Below are 20,005 nucleotides of genomic sequence, written 5' to 3' on the forward strand. Positions count from 1 at the left end.
CCCCTCATTACGTCGAACCACCATACACGATCCCATACATGGTTTACACTCATCCCCAATATTATTACTCTAACTGAGATTTAAAATTTTACAAAAAAAAAAAAATTGTCCAAAATTTAAAAAAAATGGACAAATAAAAATTTCTTCCGAAATTCTGTCCGTAAATTATTTTCAAATTTTTTCCAAAACTAACAAAAAACTAAAAGTTTTTAAAACTTTATCTTTCTCTTCTAATATATAGTTTTATTTAAACATTTTTTTTTATTAAAAAAAAAATAAATAAATAAATAAAACGAAATTAATAATAAATCAATTGTTTATTTATTTAAATTCTTTTTATTGTAAAAAAAAAAAAAAAAATGAATCGTTTTCGTTTTGTACTGATTTTCATTCAACGTTGGAAGATTCTCGAAATTTCTTTTCCCCTTTCACGTGTTTTTCGGATTTTAAATGTAATCTCAAATAATTATAATTTATCAGTTTCATATCGCACAGCAAACAATGAATTTCTTCAAACTTTGTCGTCTTTTGTCTAATTACAAATAAAAATAAAAATTTGAATGAAATTTTCTTATTGAAAAAAATAGAAAACAAAAAAAAAAAAAATTCGAATTAATCACCTGGAATGAGAGGCTATATCTGCAAGGTATTTCAAATTATCCGATAATTTTTTATAAAGTTCTTTCGGACAATTTATCCTGATTCCAGAATGAAGTGGATAAATAAAAGAGTCGTTATTTTCAAGTATTTTCGAATTGTCTACGATTAAATTCGATTCTTCCAATTTCCAAGCATATTGAACGGATGGAAATTCCAATTCTTTCCATTTCCTATCCCCTTTTAACAATTTTAAAAAACATTCTTTTATTTTCGTTTGATAATAAATCAAATCGTTTCGACTCGTCGAATAATTATAATTATTTGAATCCGTCGTTAATAATTTACTCATTCCGAATCGTAATTTATTAACGAGTGAAAAATCTTCCGTTGTAAATTCGCAATCGAAAATTATTTCCATGTCACGTTCTGGAAATAACGATTTATCGAATTCATCCGTTCCCAAACCGCAAATAAAACCGGTATACATCGTTCTCGATTCGTTTACCCTTTTTAACGATAAAAAAATTTTATAAATGAAGCATTAATCGTAATAATAATAACATTGTTTGCTTTTTTAATTAGAATAAATAATAAAAAAAAATAACAAACCTGAGTTCGATGGAAGGCGCGAAAATAATCGGGATGAGTGTTGCCAACCCGTGAACATTCGGCATGACCGTCGTGTTGTTCAAAACTAGTACGGATCCATCCGAACTTTGATTTACGTTGGCAGCGACGATTAGTCTTTCGTGCGGGTCGTTTGGATCGGTGTCGAGCAAAACGGAATTAACTGAGTAAGTTGATATTTTTATCATTTTATTACTACCTCCCTGTGTCAAACTGAATATTTTCATTTCCAAAGTGCTAAAAGGACCTCGAAGGTGTGCCTGCTTGATAATTATGTACCTGATTAATTTAAATTTGTTTTCGCGAACGCTTACTCGCGCGCTCTCTACGTGACGCCATTAACGTTAAAAACTCACCGTTATTTCGTGATGATCTTTTAATAACATTTCATTTGGCGGGGGATCCATCCAAATGTTTCGCGATTCACTTTTAAACCTTCCTCTGTTCCCACTTTTTCCTTTCGTTTTCAGTCTTAATTTATTATTTTCCTATATCGAATAGAATGCAAATCTTTATCATAAACTCACCGTTAATTATTCAGTATAATTTACCTTGGACGTTTGGCTTTCTTGACAAATCTCAGCAAAACCCTCATCGATCATTTTCTCATTTACGTTTGTCAATTCCAACAAATTGTTTTCATCGCATTTGTACAAAACAAACGAAACCAAATCGTCAACTATCGAATACACGGATCCAATAATAATTCCATCGTAAATTATCTCTTCGAATTCTCGTATCGATTCCGAACTCCATCTTCCATCGGGATTTTTAGTACTCGAAGGTTTTAATTTGGTCAAAGTGCAATGAAATGCCAAGGGAGGGATTTTCAATAGTTTTTCCGATAATTTAGTCCCGAAATTTTTTATTCGGGAAACGGGAACCAATTCGAAATTACCGAAATCGATAAAAAATACCTGAAAATCGTTAACGAAAAAAATTTTTTTTTTATTATTCTTCCTTTATTTTAAAATTTCTTGGAATTTTTTTTTTTTTAACGAACCTTAACTAAATTTTCTTCTACGAGTTCTATAATTTTCGCCCTGTACAACCAATAATCATTATCGACCTTATAAGGTGCGGCACAAAGGTCATCGACCTGAGGTGATTTGATAAAGGGGATGATATCTGCATCGGGTGCATTGAGCCAAATAAATAAATCTTTTTCGTTTTGTTCCGTGATTGAATTCTTATGGGCGACCCAAAAATCGTTCGGATTAACCACCTGATTAAAAAAATTAATTTTTATTAACACCTTTTCTACCTGGTACCAAATCAAGGTTCGAAAATTAATTGACAACTCACATATGTTATTTTTAAAAAAATATAATTTTCGTCATTTCCAGGCATGATCGGTTGATATTTTTCTATGGAAAATTCTTCGCTCACGTTTAAATTTGGGTATTTTTCATATTTTAACTGTTTCATCGATTCGGCTTTATTACGAGCCTCGTGCAAACTAAAAAAAAAAAAAAAAAAAAGGTTATTTTTTCATGTACCTAAAATTTTTAAGTTTAATTACTTACGGTAATATTTTTATTTCGAATGATTTTAATAGTTCTCTCATTTTCACAGCCTTATACACAGCCATTAAAGGTTTGGTCGATGAGCTGCCTCGTTCAGATTCGAATTCGATGAAAACTTTCCTACAATAATAATAATAACATATAAATAATATTTTTTGCCCCCCCCCCAACAAATTATGAGTTTGGTTAGATTATTTACGTGTTATCGTAAGTGATTTTCATTTCTTCCTGACAATCGCATAATTTTTCTTTAATTAAATCCGAATATATATGGGGAGGTTGTTCGATTGGATAATTTTTCAAATAAACCGTGTTGAAAGGATTTCTCCCGCATAAAATTTTCGCCGACTCTTTTTCCATTATTTCCTTTTCCCTTACACCGCGAAAAAAATAATTTGGATAAAATGCACCCGCCAAAACAAACTGAAAAAAAAAAAAAAAAATATTTCAAGAGTCTCACAATCAGGTTTTGAATTTTATCATCATAATTCTTTCGTACTTTCAATACAAGAGCCTTTTCTACGTCGGTCCAAGCGGAAAATTTACTCTCAGGTTCGATACCCATTCGTTTCAATCTTAATTTTATCTCATCCCTAAGGATTTTAACTTCTCTTAATGTTTTTATCTGAATGAAATGTCTTTTAGCCCATGCGATTTCACCACCTCCTTGAGATCTTTTAAAATAACCCGTGACGTGATTCATTCTCCATACCTGAATTGTAATTTTCGACAGTTAATTAACAATTGATAAATCATTTTTTAGAAAAAAGGTTTGACGATACGTGCATTGTAAACATTTAAAAAAGCTATGCAATCACTGTTCGAACCATCAGACCAATTAAGTTTTGAATTATATGCTTTTAAACGAGATTGAAATGTGTTACTGAAAACGCTTTTCAACGATAAACTCGAACCTGAAAAATAAAGGTTCAGTATAAATAATGCCATAATCATTTAATTAATTATTTATCAATACATGTCGTACCCATAACGATGCACTCGTCTAAACAATTGAAAACAAAACCTAACATGATTAATTTTGTTACGTAAATATCGACGGGTAATTCCGACATGACGTGACCTAAAAAAGTCAAATCCCCATCCGAAGTATTAGGAAAACCATTACAAGTAGGGAGCAAACCACCAATCTGTAATAAAAAAAAAAAAATTATAATAAGAAGAGGTAGTAGGAGTAAAAAGAATGAAACCTCTTGAATGTTATACCTCTTTTAAAACGAGAATCGTTTTTTTTATATTGTTTAAATTAGGTGGATCTATGGCTAATGCTAAAAGAGCTTTCGGTGACCCCATTTCTAATTTTTTCGTTTGTAAAATGAGTTTTTCCAGTGAACACCTTAAAATTTCCGGTACGCAATAATCGCTTAAAGACTAAAAGAAAAAGATAATAATGATAAATTGTTGAGAAAAATTAATTCCAATGAATTAGGACTTACGTCGTAGTTTTTTTTGTAAATCATTCTGTAAACTCTTCCATCCATTACTCGTCCAGCACGTCCAGATCTTTGAGCCAAACTGGATTTCGATGCCCAAAATAATTGAAGACTTGAAAAATTAGTTTTTGAATCGGTTACTAATTTTTTAGTTATGCAATAATCAATAACTAAAATTTTATATATGTGTCGTTAATTTCAAATACAATCGAAAAACATATTGAAAATTTAAAATTGAAAATCATACCAAACATGATATCAGGTACGGTTATTGAACTTTCGGCAATGTTAGTTGATAAAATAATTTTCCTATAACCCGAAGGTGGAGGAAGAAAAGCTTGAATTTGTTCTTCTATTGTTATAGATGAGTGTAATGGAACGGGATGCCATTTATATTTAACATTTCTGAAAAAAAAAAAAAAAATTTTGTCAATTTTGTCAATTAGTAAAAAGTTTAGTAAAAGTAAAACTAACCCCGATGTGTAGTTTTTAGGATCTTTTAATTTATTATAAAAATCTTCGATTTCGTGAATTCCGGGTAAAAAAATCAATACGGATTTTTTATCATTATCATTTTTATCAAATTCATCAAATTGGCAAATCAATTTAATTCCCGCAGTGATAAGCGAATCTGTTATTTGTGGCACTTCGAAATCAATGACAGGAACCTGAAATCATCTCATTATTATTATTTTAAAATGAATTATATTTTTATGCAAAAAATATATTTAACTTACCTCTTTTAAAAATGCCAAGTCATCCAAATAATAAATTTGTAATTCGTGATTGTTTTTTTCCTGTATGTTAATGATTGGTGCTGGTCGAAATAATCCACAAAGTGGTCTCTCGAAATAATTTGCAAATTTAGTCGATTCAACAGTTGCACTCATTAAAATAACCTAAAATATTCTTTTCAAAATTTATACATTTTCAATCACTAAAAAGAAAATTTTTTCCCCCCGATTTGTACCTTAACATTCCTGGAATTTCTAAACAATAATTTTTTAACAACCAATAAAAGCATATCCATATTATAATCTCTTTCGTGTACTTCATCTAGAATTATGTGCGTGTATTCATTCAAACTTTTTTTATTAATGAATGTTTGTAGGAGAACTCCAACAGTTGCATATGTTAGCCTAGTGTCTTCTGACGTACGATCCGTTAGTCCTACCTTAATTACATACATAAAATTAATTAATGGGTACCATGAACTCTAAACTCGAATTTGTGTTTACCTTATATCCACAAATACTACCCAATACCCAATCTCTTTCCTCGCAAACTCTTTTAGGTATGGTTATGGCAGCTATTCTTCTAGGTTGACTTACAATTATATTACAATATTCATTTTTTTCCGCATGGTGATCAATTAAATATTGTGGTATCTGAGTTGTTTTACCGCAACCAGGTGGACCTGTTATTATGGTAACTTCGTTTAACTCTATCATTGATAATATCTGCGATTGAAAGGTTTACATTGAGTTGATATCAGATGTAAAAATATGGCGAAAATGATTTCACAAGGCTTACTTTTTCCCTGTACTCATTTACAATCAAACTGTTGTTCTTTTTTGAATTTTTCGAGAAATAAATATCATAAATGTTTTTCTTAAGGTCTTTTTTCATTTCACAATCATCAGATGATGTAGCATCGATTGAAATAAGTTCATCAATTCCAGAATTTGTCGTAGTAAAAGAACCGGATGGGGATTCATTTCTATCATTGTTTTCCAACTTGCATAGTTCTTCTTTTTCTTCCAACACATATTTGTGTGCATAATTTTCATCTTCCTCAAATTCCTGATCAGATGTATTTTCCTCGAGTGATTCGGTGACAGTTATGTGACCATTGGTTTGACCACCTTTAATACATATTTTAGGCAATGGTTTGGAGAAATCGAAAAAATCCATTTTTTAATGAAATTCTGAAAATTAGTATTATTATTATTATTTTGTTAGAAAAGTTATTAAATATTAAAAGTTAATTAAAAATTATTAAAATTAAATAAATTTTTGAATGTTAAAAAATACACAAAAAAATTATGATCAGTGATAAAACGTTACATTTAAAATATTCTAACTGTCATTTATTAAAAATTTAATAAAAAAACCTTTAGTTGATAACATTAATCGACAAAATCATTTCTCAAAGGCTAAAAAATAAAAAAAAAACAAACAAAGATGGGATTTGTAGGATTAAAACTGAATTCCTTTTTGAAAAATGAACATGTTGAAAAATATTTTAAAAAAAAAAAAAAACGTTATTTGCTAAAGCGCGCTCTACATTGAATTAAATAATAAAAAATGGTTGAAACGTTAACGATGGCAAGGGTTGTCATTTAATAATAAATTTAATAAATTTGTTTGTTTTATTGTATATCCGTTATGATGATTATAAATGATGGTAATTTTATCTTTGCTAAAAGATTTTAAATAATTTTATTTCTTTTGTCTTTTTTTTTTTTCATTTGTTTTTAGAACTTGGTCATGATTGGTCTGTAATGTGTATCAGAATATTGTTTTTTTTTTACTACTTACTTTCAATTTTTTCACAAGTTTTTACAAAACTTTTTTTAAATCACATTGTTAAAATCAGTTCAAAAACAGAAAAGTTAATTTAAAAAAAAAAAAAAAAATGCATTATTACTATTCAAAAATATAAATTCTAGGAGGTCTATACTAGTTTAAACAAAAAAATGGCACGTTGGAACAGTTTATGAGATTAATTTACAATAAGTTTAGTTTATTGAAACTAAAGCTAATTCTAAAAATTTTATAAGTTTACTTGAAATAAAAACAACTCATGAACTAAAATATAAACCTCTTTGACAAAATTATCAGGTTTAAAATGAAAAATTTAGTTTATAGAAACTTTCCCCTGATTGTCTAACTTTTCATGTGAGGAATGTTATCGAATAAAAATCATTAATTAAAACATTTTGATTAATTTATTTTAGTTACTTTTAAGTAACTAGACTTTTATTTTTTAGCCACTGAAGTATATTTTTTAAATTACTGTAACAAATTTATAAGTGCAATAAAAAATAAACCCAAAAATTTAACTCGAAATTGTCCCATGATGGTTAGTGAAGTTGTTAATTATTTAAATTAAAATGAAATACATTCAGATGAATAAGATCAGGTGATGATAATTGGGTTTTATTTAATGCTTAAGCTTCTTCTATTTCAACAAATCGAAATGTTTTTTCATATTCAAAGTCATATTTTTAAAATACACCTGATATGAAAAATCATATTTAAAGACAGGAAAATGATGACCATTGTGATTCAGATACATGATGATATGTTTCCAGGCATTTTTTTTTTTTTTAAATAAACTTTTACAAAGAAAATAATCTGTCATCTGTTGCTTATTATTTACATCCCAGAGAATCCGAAGAATGGAACAGGGCCTGAAAAGTCATTAAATATGATTACAGTAATAATCATTTTTGATTTTGGCATTGTGACAACATTACAAAAAAAAAAAAAGTAAATTTAAGTTTACACAAAATTATTTTAAAGTAAACCATCTTTATGTATCAAAGCGACTTTGACTGGTTTTGTTCTAGTTTGGAAGAATTCGAATAAGAGCCAACTGGCTTTGGTAAACATTTTCATTTTTTTTCTTTTTTTTTTTTTTAATTTTAGTGTTAAAGTCCTTTAAAATGTTGACTCCATCTTTTTCTTTAATTAAAGTAACAATAAAATTTCATCCCAATACTTTTTATTTTAAGTTATAGAGGGTGTCATCAAAAGTTTTTTTTTTAAATTTGTGTGTAAAATTATTTAGTCACCAATGAGAGGAATTCATTTTTTAAAAACCGTTATTTTTTTGTTTAAATCTTATCATTAATTGATTTTTCAAATAAAAAAAAATTTGGTTTTAAGGTGTGGTGCATTTGTTTGTTTTTTTTTAAAAGAATTTAAAATAACGTTAATCCTTCAGTACCGAAAATAGCTTAGTTTTAGTAGTTAGTTATCAAATTAAATAAGTTTTTTTTTATTTAAGCTCTTATTATTATATTTTGTTAAAATTTTTTAAATTAAATTAATATAGTAAAATGAATAAAAAAATTATTTTTAATTGTTTTACAATTATAGTTGGTAGCATTGTTCACGGTCAGATTATTTATCCATATGGTGCATCAATTAAAGTAAATTTGAAATTATTTTATTTTATTTTTTATTTTTTTATTGGATTAGTATTATTTGTGATATTTTTTAGTTTGTTACGGGAATAAGTACACCGATACCCGTAAACATCGAAGGTGGTTCACTATCTTGGTTTACTAATTTTCAAGTAATTTACGATTTACCCGATAATGTCACTTATTTCGAACCTTATAAAATAATGGAAAAAAGATCAGTTAAAAATACATTTAAAAGGTTAACAATATATCGTGCTTTATCCGAATACATAAATGGGTAATAATCATTTGATTAATACTTTTTTAAACCCAATTTATTATTACAAATCCAAAATTTTAATTATTTTTAGTTTAGGATTTATCGGAAATGAATGCTTGCATAAACTCATATGCAAATTTTCAAGAAACAAAAAAAGTAAAAAAAGTTTATTTAATGAAGTTGTCGAGTTATTGTTTTCGTAAGTATATTATTTAAATATTGATTAATATTTCATTTCATTTTGTTTTCTTGTGATAAATGTCATTTTTTTAGTCCACTAGATGATTTTAAATTGGGTTTGAACGAATATAAAAATGCTCAATTACAAGGATTACATAATAATACGGATTGTGGAATAATATATAAAAATTGCAGCATCGCGGAAAATTCAATATTTCTTAATTAATTCGCAGCATAGATTTCGAATTTAATGAGAATTTATATCATTTTTAAATACTTTATTGTTATTTTTATCATTATATAGATTTAAAATTCATATAAATAAATTAACAATATTAGAATGTGTATAAACAAATTTTTTTGGCGCGATAATATATTAAATTTTCCTTCTAATGCCACTTTCAAATTCCTAAATATTTTATATTTTGAATGAATATATATACTCTATGACACGGGCAAACCTGTCAATGGCCCCTTAACGAAAACAAAGAATTATATAAAAAAAAACCTGTAAGAGTTATTAAAATTTAGTCATTGGCGGTAAATATATAATATTATAATAGAATTAATTAAAGGTTTTGAAATAAAATGGCCGAATCTGATAAAAAAGAAAAAAATGGAAGCGATTTAGAAACGGATAAGTAAGTAATATCGGAAAAATTTTTTCCTTTTTTTTTTTTGTTGTTGTTGTGTGTGTTGTAAACTTTAATTTTAAAAGTATTAATTTAAATTAACACGCGGCTTTTTAAAATAATATATTACTTTTTAAAATAAAAATTTGATTCGTAAATTAATTAAGTATAGTAAAATAAAAATCAGACACGATAAAATTAAATGATAAGTTTAAACGTGAACTGATTGAATGAACTCTCTTAAATATATATGTAAAATAACTTTTGATACGGCAAAATTTTCTTAAATTAAAATTACTTGTCGTAAATGAAAATTATATTGAAACTTGCTAAAAAATTATTAAAGTTTTTTAATTTATACGAATTAACCCAAATTTTCACGTATATATTTTAAAATTTGAAACAATTTTTATATAAGTAATTTTTATATCAATTCAGTTGTAAGCGCTTTTTTGTTTTTAAAAAAAGTTAAAATTAAATTTTTACTTATTATTTATAATACTTATTTATAAATAATATTATTTATTATATTATTCTACTTATTTATTTATTTATTCTATATTAAAATATTGTTGAAATTAATTATTTTTGTTTTATTATATTTTAAAGTTAAATATTTACTCGAGGTAATAAATTATTATTTTTTTTTTTGGTAATTAATTTTTAACAAAGATGTTTATTTAAACTAATATTATATTTTCCCTCCTATTTAGCTCAGAGTATCCTTAATTATTACTGTACCTGAAAAATATGCCTTGAAAAGTTAAATTTGAAAAATAAGGAAAGGAATTTATGAGCTTTCTGTATTGTTTGCATCAATATTTTCTACATGCCGATTGAAAATGAGTTCCTTGTAACAGAATAATGAATCAATCACCTGATATTTCTAGTTGAAAATGAATTTGTTTTAACTTCTACCTAAATTTATCTATGCCCTGAAGTTAAAACAATATAATTTTTCAACCCCAAATAATTTTTTTAATGAAATGTAAAGTAGTCGTAAGTAAAATTACAAAAAAATTTTTTTTAAAAATTTTCATCATAAAATTATTTCGAATAAAACTTACTGAATACTTCAGAATGCATTTTCTACTCCTTAATTTAATTGTAATGAATTTTCTTTTATTTGTGTTTACAGTACATTAAGTGAACTGAGTTTATCAAGTTCGATATCACGTGAATGTTTTATTTCAATTCATTTTGCCGAAACAAGCTTGGAAAAAATGGAAACATATTTTTTAAAAGAACAATTTACAGATGTTGTTTTAATTGCTGGTAATGTGCCTGACTTTTACTACCTTTTAATTTTTAAAAAAAAAAAACTAAAATTAAAATGAAATAATAATTTATAGGAAAACGACGAATTCCAGCTCACAGGCTTGTTTTAAGTGCAGGTTCGGAATATTTTGCAGCCATGTTTACTAATAATTTAAAAGAAGCTTCACAAACTGAAATAGAACTTCATGATGTCGATGGAGATGTTCTTTGGTCATTAATTAATTATTGTTACACTGGAAAAATTGAATTGTTTGAAAATACAGTTGAAACCGTTTTAGGTTTGTTATTTAAAAAAATAAGGTATAATTTAATTTTAATTTCCCCTCATTTTGTCAATGTATCTGGATATATTTCAGGTACTGCTTGTTTACTTCAGTTATCAGATGTTGTAGAAGCCTGTTGTACATACCTTAGAGAACAATTACATCCGTCCAATTGTATTGGTATAGGAGTATTTGCTGATTCGCAAGGTTGCAGAGACCTTTTACTAGCTTCACAGAATTACACAGCAGTTGGTTTACTTTGAATTTTATTTATTTTTCACTGTAAAAAAATAATGAGAATGTAATTCTATTGATAAATATTTCAGGAACATTTTTTAGAAGTCATTAAAAATCAAGAATTTCTCATGTTGTCAGCGGATGAAGTTGCCAAACTATTGGCTTGCAATGATCTCAACGTATCCTCCGAAGAAGTTATTTTTCACGTAAAAATAAAATATTTAAATGTCTTTTCTCGTTTAAATTAATTTAATTTAATTTAATTTTTTTTTTTTTTTTGTTTTAAAGGCATTAATGTCTTGGGTTGAATATCTTCCTGACAGAACTGCTCACGTTGGCAAATTATTAAGTCTTGTTAAACTGCCATTACTTTCCCCATCTGTAAGTTTTTCCTACGTCATTATTTTTACGTCATTTCGACACGGGTAAATAAGTCATTTTGGATTTTTTAGTTTATTGTAGATCATATAGAAACAATTCCATTATTCAAGGACAATCCAGAGTGTCGAGAACTTATTATGGAAGCATTTAAATATCATTTGCTACCAGAAAGACGTTCAATGTTACAATCTCCCAGAACGTGTCCTAGAAAGAGCACAATTGGAGATTTGTACGCTCTCGGTGGAATGGGTGCCAATAAAAATGTCGTAAGGTGAAATAAAATGATTTTTGTCAATGATGTTGTTTTTTTTTTATAAATCGCATTTTAAATGATTTAATTATTATTAAATTCTAGTGTTGAAAAATATAATGTGAGAACGGATACGTGGTCTCGTTTCGATAAATTAAGTTTTAGGAGGCTACAGTGCGGAGTGGCCGTAGTCGATGAAAAACTTTACGTGGTCGGGGGTAGAGATGGATTAAAAACATTAAACACAATTGAATGTTACGATATTAAAACTAAAAGTTGCACAAACTTACCCCCCATGTCAACGCCGAGGCACGGTTTGGGTGTTGCTGTACTCGAGGGTCCATTGTACGCAGTGGGAGGTCACGACGGATGGAGTTTTCTCAACACGGTCGAAAGGTGGGATCCGCAAACTAAGACGTGGTCGTTCGTTACTCCCATGTTAACACAGAGATCTACGGTCGGAGTGGCTGTCTTGAACGGAAAGTTATACGCTGTCGGAGGGCGAGACGGAAGTTGTTGTCTGAGAACTGTCGAATGTTACGACCCTCACACGAACAAATGGGTCGTATGTGCTTCCATGATCAAAAGAAGAGGCGGAGTAGGCGTAGGTAAATATCACTCTTATAAATTCAGATCCTGAAAATAAAATCAAAAATAAGTTTTTAACATAATTTTTTATGACAGGTGTTCTTAATGGTTATTTGTATGCATTGGGAGGTCATGAAGTACCCGGATTGAATCCATCAGCAGCGAGATTTTCATGCGTTGAAAGGTTAATAAGGTTAATTTACATTAATGTTAAACCCACAAAAACAGAAGTCTTAAACGAGGTTTTGATTTAGGTACGATCCAAAAGCTGATTCTTGGGTAACGGTGGCGTCCATGAGCGTTGGAAGGGATGCCATAGGTGTTTGTATTTTAGGCGAAAGATTGTTTGCCGTTGGAGGATACGATGGGAAATGGTATTTGAAACTAGTCGAAGCTTACGATCCACAGAAAGACGAATGGCAAGAAGTTTCACCTTTAATCAACGAAAGAGCGGGAGCTTGCGTTGTTTTAATTAAATCTACTTGAAAATAATTTTAATTCGTATCATTGAATTCGAATTCTAATATCTCAAAAGTCAATTTTTAAAATACTCAAAAAGAAGAATTCATGTGTTCAATTCAGTATTATTCAGCATTTGTAAATATATATGAAATTTTAATATGATGTATGTCAAAAAAAAAAAAAAAATCAAAGTATATTTTTATTTTAAGGCCAAATAACTTGAAAACAAATATCTATTTATTTTTACTCTATTTTAAAGTCTTATTAATTTTTGTAAATAAATTTTTACCAATGTAAATCTAAAAATTTGATTTTGAGTGTTTATAATTCTATAGAATATACTAGAAAAAATTAGTTTTTAAATTTGTGTGTGGTGCTAAAAACAAAAAAACTGTGATCGGTGTAAATGAATTTTTTATATATATATATATTACTCGTGTAACGTACTTATTTATTTTTTAAAATCATAGTTGAAAATTTGTTGACAATAATGTTATATTTTTATATTTTATAAACATTTTTTATTATTTTATAAATGTTCATTTTTTTAATAATTCAATATGATGATGGTGTACTATAGAAAATCATTTTAACAATTACCTATATTTTATATTTGGAATTTATTTATTTATTTTTTTTTTAAGTATGATCAAAGAAAGTATTTAATACTAAAATTTAATATAATGAATTTAGATAATTAGGGTTTTTTTTTTTTTGTTTTTCTTTTATAATTTGTGCTATATTGTAATTATCTGTGATAAGTTTTGTTATTTTTATGATTGTTTTAAGCGGACTTTATTGTTGCTAACTTGGTGTGAAAATAATAACAACGACTCACCGCCTGTTTTAAACTAGACGAAACTCAATTTGGCGCTTATTTTCAAGGTTAAATTAGTTAAATGTTATAAGCCATGTCGGTGAGTAGTTTCATGTTAAAACTTAAATGATGGTTTGCACCACGTGTTTGACCAAATTTAGTTTGAATTAAATTTTTTATTAAAAAGTGCTGTTTTTTTTTTGAAATTTTAATTGTTTTTTATTAACAGAGTAGTCAAAATTTATCTTCGGACGCGGGAGAAGAAGCTAATGGAAATCCAGCTACTTCTCCTGCACCCGACATAGATGATCCTTTAGAGGATGATATTTTCGGTTTGAATGATCAACCTAGTGTTAGCCAAGATGAAGAAGAAGAAGATGGGGAAGATTTATTTGGTGCTAATTTGGAAAAGTAAGTTTAAAAACGAAAGTTTGTTACTTTAATCTGTTTAATGTCGTCAATGGATTTACTGTCACATTTTGTTGGCGAGTTTTAAAGATTTTTTAGTTATTAAGTATTCGTTAATTTTAGTGATTATCGGCCTATGCCAGAATTGGATACTTATGAAGGTAGAGAAATCGATGACGAAAATGAGTATGATGCAATGTCGATCGGTGAAAGAAGAGCTGCTGAGAGAGCAATGGACAAGAGAGATGGTGGAAGAGGCCTTGGATTTGATCAATTGCTTTATTGTTAGTAATTAAACTTTTTTTTCTAATTTAATTGTATTTTAATCAAAAAAGTACATGGAAATTTTTTTTTTTTCGAAGCTGAAAGCGATGATGGAGATTCACCGAGAAAAAAACGAAGAAGAGCAGAAGAAGCAGCTTTTGGTGATGTCGAAGAAATGGTATTAATTTTAAACTTCCAAGTTTATATTTTTATATAAAATATCACTTTTTAATTTTTTTAAATATTTTCTCGATTAAAAGGAACCTGTTGAAGATTTACAAGACAGTAGAGGGCGTTCAATAAAAGAATGGGTTCTCGTACCTGATACTAGCATGGAGATAGCGAATAGATTTCGTAATTTTCTGAGAACTGCAGTCAATGCCAAGGGTCGTCAAGTATTCAAAGAAAGAATGAGACGAATGTGTGAAAATAACGAGTCTAGCCTTGTAGTTGATTATCCTATGCTTGCTCAAGCTAAAAACGATTTGGCTTATTTGCTACCTGAAGCTCCCTTTGAAGTCCTATCAATATTCGATGAAGTCGCAAAAGACTTGGTGATGGAAATGTTTCCAAATTATTCTAGAGTAACAAAAGAAATAAGAGTTAGAATTGCTGAATTGCCTTTGATAGAAGATATTAGAACATTTAGAAAAACTCATTTGAATCAATTAATACGTACCACTGGAGTAGTATCTTCTACAACTGGTATATTACCTCAGTTGTCAATTGTTAAATACGATTGTGGAAATTGTGGAAACGTGTTGGGACCCTATCCTCAAACTCAAAATGTTGAAAATGGTCCAGGAAGTTGCAGCGTCTGTCAGAGTACGGGACCGTTCATTGTAAGTAGAATCCTGAAAATAAATTTTAATTTATAAGCTGTATAAAAAAATTAAAATAAATAATGTATATTATGTAGGTTAATATGGAAGAAACCGTTTACCGTAATTATCAAAAGATAATTATTCAGGAGCCTCACAACAAAATTCCTGGCGGAAGAATACCACGTTCTAAACCTTGCATTTTATTAGACGAACTTTGCGATCGTGCTAAAGTCGGAGACGTAATCGATGTGACTGGAATTTACACTCACAGTTATGACGGTTCCCTTAACACGGAGCAAGGTTTTCCAGTATTTTCAACCGTTATCATAGCTAATTACATTGTAGTAAAAGACGCAAAGCAAATAATACAGTCACTGACCGACGATGATATAAATTCAATCTTGAAACTTTCGAAAGAAAAAAAAATCATCGAGAAAATAGTATCCAGCATTGCTCCATCGATCTACGGTTACGATTACATAAAAAGAAGTTTGGCTTTGGCTTTGTTCGGTGGAGAAAGTAAAAACGCTGGAGAAAAACATAAAATCAGAGGCGATATAAATGTTTTAATATGCGGAGATCCTGGAACGGGTAAATCCCAGTTTTTAAAATATATAGAACAGGTTATTTATTATTTTATCACGTTAAAATTAAATGTTTTTAAAAATTTTGACGTAAGATAAAACCGGAAATGAAAAATTTATTATTTTTTAGGTTGCACCGCGAGCCATTTACACGACTGGTCAAGGTGCTTCTGCCGTGGGTCTTACTGCTTACGTGAAAAAAAATCCCGCCAATAAAGAATGGACTTTAGAAGCTGGAGCTTTAGTATTGGCAGATCAAGGCATTTGTCTAATAGATGAATTCGACAAGGTAAAAGTTGAACATTATACCAGAACGCTTAGAAATTTTTAAGGGCTGCAAAACTAATTCATTTGCTTTAATTTGGTAAAGATGAACGATAGAGATAGAACGTCAATACATGAAGCAATGGAACAACAAACGATTTCCATTTCCAAAGCTGGAATAGTTACTTCCCTTCAAGCCAGGTGTTCAATAATAGCAGCTGCAAATCCCATCGGTGGAATTTACGAATCGTATTTGCCGTTCGCTAGTAACGTATGATGATTTGATACCGTCAATAATTTCCCTTCTTCTCATTTAAACGAATACATTTTAATTAAAAAAAAAAAAAATTACAGGTTAATTTATCGGAACCGATACTTTCTCGATTTGACGTTCTTTGCGTCGTTCGCGACGAAGCCGACGTGGTTCAAGATCAAAGATTGGCACAATTCGTTTGCAATTCACACGTTAAACATCACCCGATACCGAACGAACACGTGGAAACCCCCGAATTGAATTCGGAAGACAATCAAATCCCGCAGGATTTACTTAGGAAATACATTGTTTACGCGAAACAATACGTTCATCCCACTCTTGAAAAAATTGATCAAAACAAAATAGCAAAATTGTACAGTCAGTTGAGACAGGAAGCTTTGGTCACGGGAAGCATGCCCATCACTGCACGTCACATAGAGAGTTTAATTCGAATGTCCGAGGCTCACGCGAGAATACATTTGAGAGAAAATGTCGTGGAAGAAGACGTGAACGTCGCCATTCGAATCCTTTTGGAAAGCTTCGTCGAAACTCAAAAATTTAGCGTCATGAAAGCAATGAAAAAAGTAACCATTTAATTTCAAAAAAAAAAAAATTACCTCGAAGGCATGTTGACAAACAAAATTTTACTTTCAGGCATTTCACAAATACTTATCATACGGGAGAGATACAGACGAAATATTATATTTCTTTTTGAGAGAATTGACAATTTTTCATTTGGGATTGGCGAGGAGCAAAGGAGATACGGACATAATGATTGTTAAAATACCCGAAAGGGATTTGATGGTCAAGGTAAGTGGGATACCCGCTCAAGCTAAGCATAACAAAACCTCTCGCCTGTATTAACGAGGGGAGGGGGAGGAGAGGGGAAGAAGAAGAAGAAGGAAAAAAAAAAAAAAGCAACAAATTTTTTTTCCAGGCTAAATCGATTGGTGTCAACGATTTGACGGATTTTTACAAAAGTAAAATATTTAAGGATAATAATTTTATATACGACGCCATGGAAAACGTAATCGTACAAAGTGTGCCGAACGTTTAAAAAAACTTTTTATTTCGTGTTTTTTTTTTTTTTTTTTTTATTTTTTTTTTTAAATTTAAGTTTAAGTTTAGTTTTAATAAATCGTTTTTTTTGTTTTTTGTTTTACTATTATTATTATTATTATTATTTTTTTTTTTTTTTTTTTTTTTATTATTATTATGTAAAGTTTTTATAATTTAAATTGTGATAAACGAAAACGAATCGTGTAGGCACACACGCAAATTTAAAATTAAAATCGGCGGGAAAAGTACGTTAAATAATAATAATGATAATATATTTGGCTTGAAATTGTATCTGGTTTTATATTTGGATAAAAGCCAGATGTAAAGTCATGGGAGCAAAGCGCGGCCATATTTATTAGATTTATCCGAATTTCATTTGTTTGCGTTCGAAAGGGGGGTAGTATTTGAACAAAAAAAATTAAAAAAAAAAAAAATTTAATCGAGTAAGTTGTTAATTATTTTTTGTTATTGTTGTGATTTTTAATAATTGGTTGATGATGATGATAATAATAATAATATTATTTATGTAAATGTTTTCAGGATGGGAAAGCAAGAAAAGGGAAAAATGAGGAATAAAATGGAACGAGAGGAAGAAGTTGCTTGGGATTTATTAGATCGTTGCCTTCTTCCAATAATATTTTCTCACGCATCGGCCGTCATAATATCGACCGTATTGAACACTCTTTACATATCTCAAGTTTCGTCATTTTCGTTATTTTTACTATTTCTAATATGCAGTTTATCCGGAGTTTTTTTCTACCACAATTTAAAAGTAAGTTTGCCTCAAATTTTAAATCTGAAAGGGTTTCATCAAAAGAGCCCCCTTGACACATTATTATTATTATTATTATTATTTAATTCATTGTAAATTTTTATGGTTTTTTTTTTTTTTTTTTTTTTTTTTGCATAAGAAAAACTATAAAATTTGAGTTAAAAGGAATTTGTGTGGAGTTTTACATAATTCGCAAGAGAGAGAGAGAGAGAGAGAAACGGGATTCTTAAAATAAACTTGGCTCATCTTCATTTAAAAAAATAAAAAAAAAATTTTCTAGTAAAATTAGATCGTTTCCCCCCCGCCCCCCGTTAAAAAGAAATTTAATTGTTTTTTTAATTTAAAAAAAAAAAATTCGTTTGATGACGATTATTATTATTATTATTATTATTATTATAGGTGAGAACGGCTGGAAAATGCGTTTTGGTAACGTCATGCGATTCAAAACTCGGTATTGCATTGGTTAAACAACTCGATGATTTGGTGAGTTTTTTGTTATTGTTATTATTATTATTATTAAACAATGATGATGATGATGATTGGGGGATGGTGGTGGTGGTGGTGGGGGGTGGTTTGCTTTTAGGGATTTACCGTTTTCGCGGGTTTCGTTAAGAAAAACGAAGAATCAAATAAACTCAAAGAAGTGACATCCGGTCGTTTGCACATAATCGAACTCGATGTAACAAACGAGCGACAAGTTTTATCAGCGGCGGATTACGTTAAAAAAAATTTACCATCGAAAACAAACGGTGGGTAAATGATGATGATAATGATAATGGATTTGAGATCACGTGTTGTTTATTATCATTATCATTATGATAAATTTTGTTTTTTTAAGGTTTGTGGGCTTTGATCAACAGCGCGCAATCCGCGGCTTTCGGAGAAGTCGAATGGGTACCACCCGCTGTTTTCCGTCAAGCCGTAGAAGTTAATTTATTATCCGTCATAAACGTGACGCAAACGTTTTTGCCACTTTTGAGAAAGTCAAAAGGTCGAATCGTCAACATCGTGAGCGTTCTCGGAAGGATTTCGTCACCCGTGAGAGCGCCATTTTGTTCCAGCATGTCGGGCGTGGAAAGTTTCAGCGATTGTTTGAGATTGGAAATGAGACGTTGGGGAGTGGATGTCGTCGTCGTCGAACCCGGGGATTTCACGACCGGAAATCTATGGTTTAACGATCGTAAAATGTTACAAGACGCGAAAAAAATGTGGAAAGAAATGCCGGAGGAAACGAAAGAAGATTACGGGAAAGATTATTTCGAATACAAAATCAGAGGATTGGAAGAATACGCGAAAGAACCGGTGAGCGAGTTGAAATAAAAAAAAAAAAAATGTCTGCCGCCAATTGTTTTAATTGAGTTTTCGTTTTGTCTTGTTTTTTAGGAAACGGATTTGACTCCAGTTGTAAAATCGATAATTGATTCCGTTTGTAGAACTTTTCCACTTCCGAGATATACTCCGATAACGAGAAGAGAAAAAATGAAGGTATTCGTATCCGATCACTTACCAAGGTCTGTCTATGATATTCTCTATAATTAATTAATATCTTTAACTGTTATATGTACGCGAATTCTATTAGTTTTAAATTGTTATCATCATCATCATCATCATCATTCTCATTATTATCATTTACCGTTTATATTATTTGTATATTAATAATCATTTGAACAGGAAACAAGAGTGAGAGAGAGAGAGAGAGAGAAGGAGAGAGAAATAGGTCACGGGACAAAAAGAAAAGAAAAAAGAAATGGAGGAAACTTAAATTAATTTATTTTAATAATATTACGTCATCGATTGGTAACGGTTAACGATTAACATACACGACAACATTGAACTCGACCAACTCTCGATTTTTTCGCATCTTAATTATTA

General features: G+C 29.4%; 6 protein-coding genes across 6 annotated transcripts in view; 5 read left to right on the forward strand and 1 right to left on the reverse strand.

Annotated features, from left to right (window-relative positions):
- The window catches only part of Phum_PHUM492030 (uncharacterized protein), a gene marked incomplete at both ends in the record, with an annotated part of 2,848 nt that extends 2,771 nt beyond the window's left edge, over positions 1–77 (forward strand). The window contains one exon of the mRNA XM_002430577.1: positions 1–77. Coding sequence (XP_002430622.1) covers positions 1–77 — 77 coding nt within the window.
- Positions 78–387: 310 nt separating this feature from the next.
- On the reverse strand, positions 388–6,118 carry Phum_PHUM492140 (ATP-dependent RNA helicase, putative; the record flags this gene model as incomplete). Its single annotated transcript, XM_002430578.1, has 21 exons — positions 388–532; positions 621–1,106; positions 1,210–1,506; positions 1,542–1,552; positions 1,584–1,715; positions 1,779–2,144; positions 2,231–2,452; positions 2,533–2,686; positions 2,754–2,873; positions 2,953–3,176; positions 3,253–3,465; positions 3,531–3,667; positions 3,739–3,901; positions 3,978–4,142; positions 4,208–4,374; positions 4,452–4,609; positions 4,679–4,872; positions 4,942–5,103; positions 5,175–5,378; positions 5,443–5,664; positions 5,738–6,118. The coding sequence occupies 21 exons, from the start codon at positions 6,116–6,118 to the stop codon at positions 388–390; spliced, it is 4,323 nt and encodes a 1,440-aa protein (XP_002430623.1).
- Positions 6,119–7,637: 1,519 nt separating this feature from the next.
- On the forward strand, positions 7,638–9,023 carry Phum_PHUM492150 (uncharacterized protein; the record flags this gene model as incomplete). Its single annotated transcript, XM_002430579.1, has 4 exons — positions 7,638–7,699; positions 7,733–7,814; positions 8,436–8,635; positions 8,891–9,023. 4 exons carry the CDS (start codon positions 7,638–7,640, stop codon positions 9,021–9,023), a joined length of 477 nt encoding a protein of 158 aa, XP_002430624.1.
- A 362-nt stretch (positions 9,024–9,385) lies between these two features.
- Positions 9,386–12,912, forward strand: Phum_PHUM492160 (uncharacterized protein; the record flags this gene model as incomplete). The annotated part of the gene is made up of 10 exons (XM_002430580.1): positions 9,386–9,438; positions 10,568–10,704; positions 10,782–10,985; positions 11,064–11,218; positions 11,297–11,413; positions 11,496–11,588; positions 11,660–11,859; positions 11,944–12,446; positions 12,523–12,610; positions 12,681–12,912. The coding sequence occupies 10 exons, from the start codon at positions 9,386–9,388 to the stop codon at positions 12,910–12,912; spliced, it is 1,782 nt and encodes a 593-aa protein (XP_002430625.1).
- An 887-nt stretch (positions 12,913–13,799) lies between these two features.
- Phum_PHUM492170 (DNA replication licensing factor Mcm2, putative) lies at positions 13,800–17,586 on the forward strand (the record flags this gene model as incomplete). The annotated part of the gene is made up of 12 exons (XM_002430581.1): positions 13,800–13,805; positions 13,935–14,116; positions 14,237–14,397; positions 14,476–14,555; positions 14,638–15,219; positions 15,297–15,824; positions 15,916–16,074; positions 16,156–16,320; positions 16,404–16,886; positions 16,957–17,112; positions 17,240–17,353; positions 17,569–17,586. 12 exons carry the CDS (start codon positions 13,800–13,802, stop codon positions 17,584–17,586), a joined length of 2,634 nt encoding a protein of 877 aa, XP_002430626.1.
- Positions 17,587–17,902: 316 nt separating this feature from the next.
- On the forward strand, positions 17,903–19,672 carry Phum_PHUM492180 (D-beta-hydroxybutyrate dehydrogenase, putative; the record flags this gene model as incomplete). Its single annotated transcript, XM_002430582.1, has 5 exons — positions 17,903–18,133; positions 18,533–18,616; positions 18,717–18,882; positions 18,972–19,435; positions 19,517–19,672. 5 exons carry the CDS (start codon positions 17,903–17,905, stop codon positions 19,670–19,672), a joined length of 1,101 nt encoding a protein of 366 aa, XP_002430627.1.
- Between the last annotated feature and the right edge of the window lie 333 nt (positions 19,673–20,005).

This window comes from Pediculus humanus, genomic scaffold (genome assembly GCF_000006295.1).
Source record: "Pediculus humanus corporis 1103172108260 genomic scaffold, whole genome shotgun sequence".
In the NCBI taxonomy this organism is placed as follows: domain Eukaryota; kingdom Metazoa; phylum Arthropoda; class Insecta; order Psocodea; family Pediculidae; genus Pediculus; species Pediculus humanus.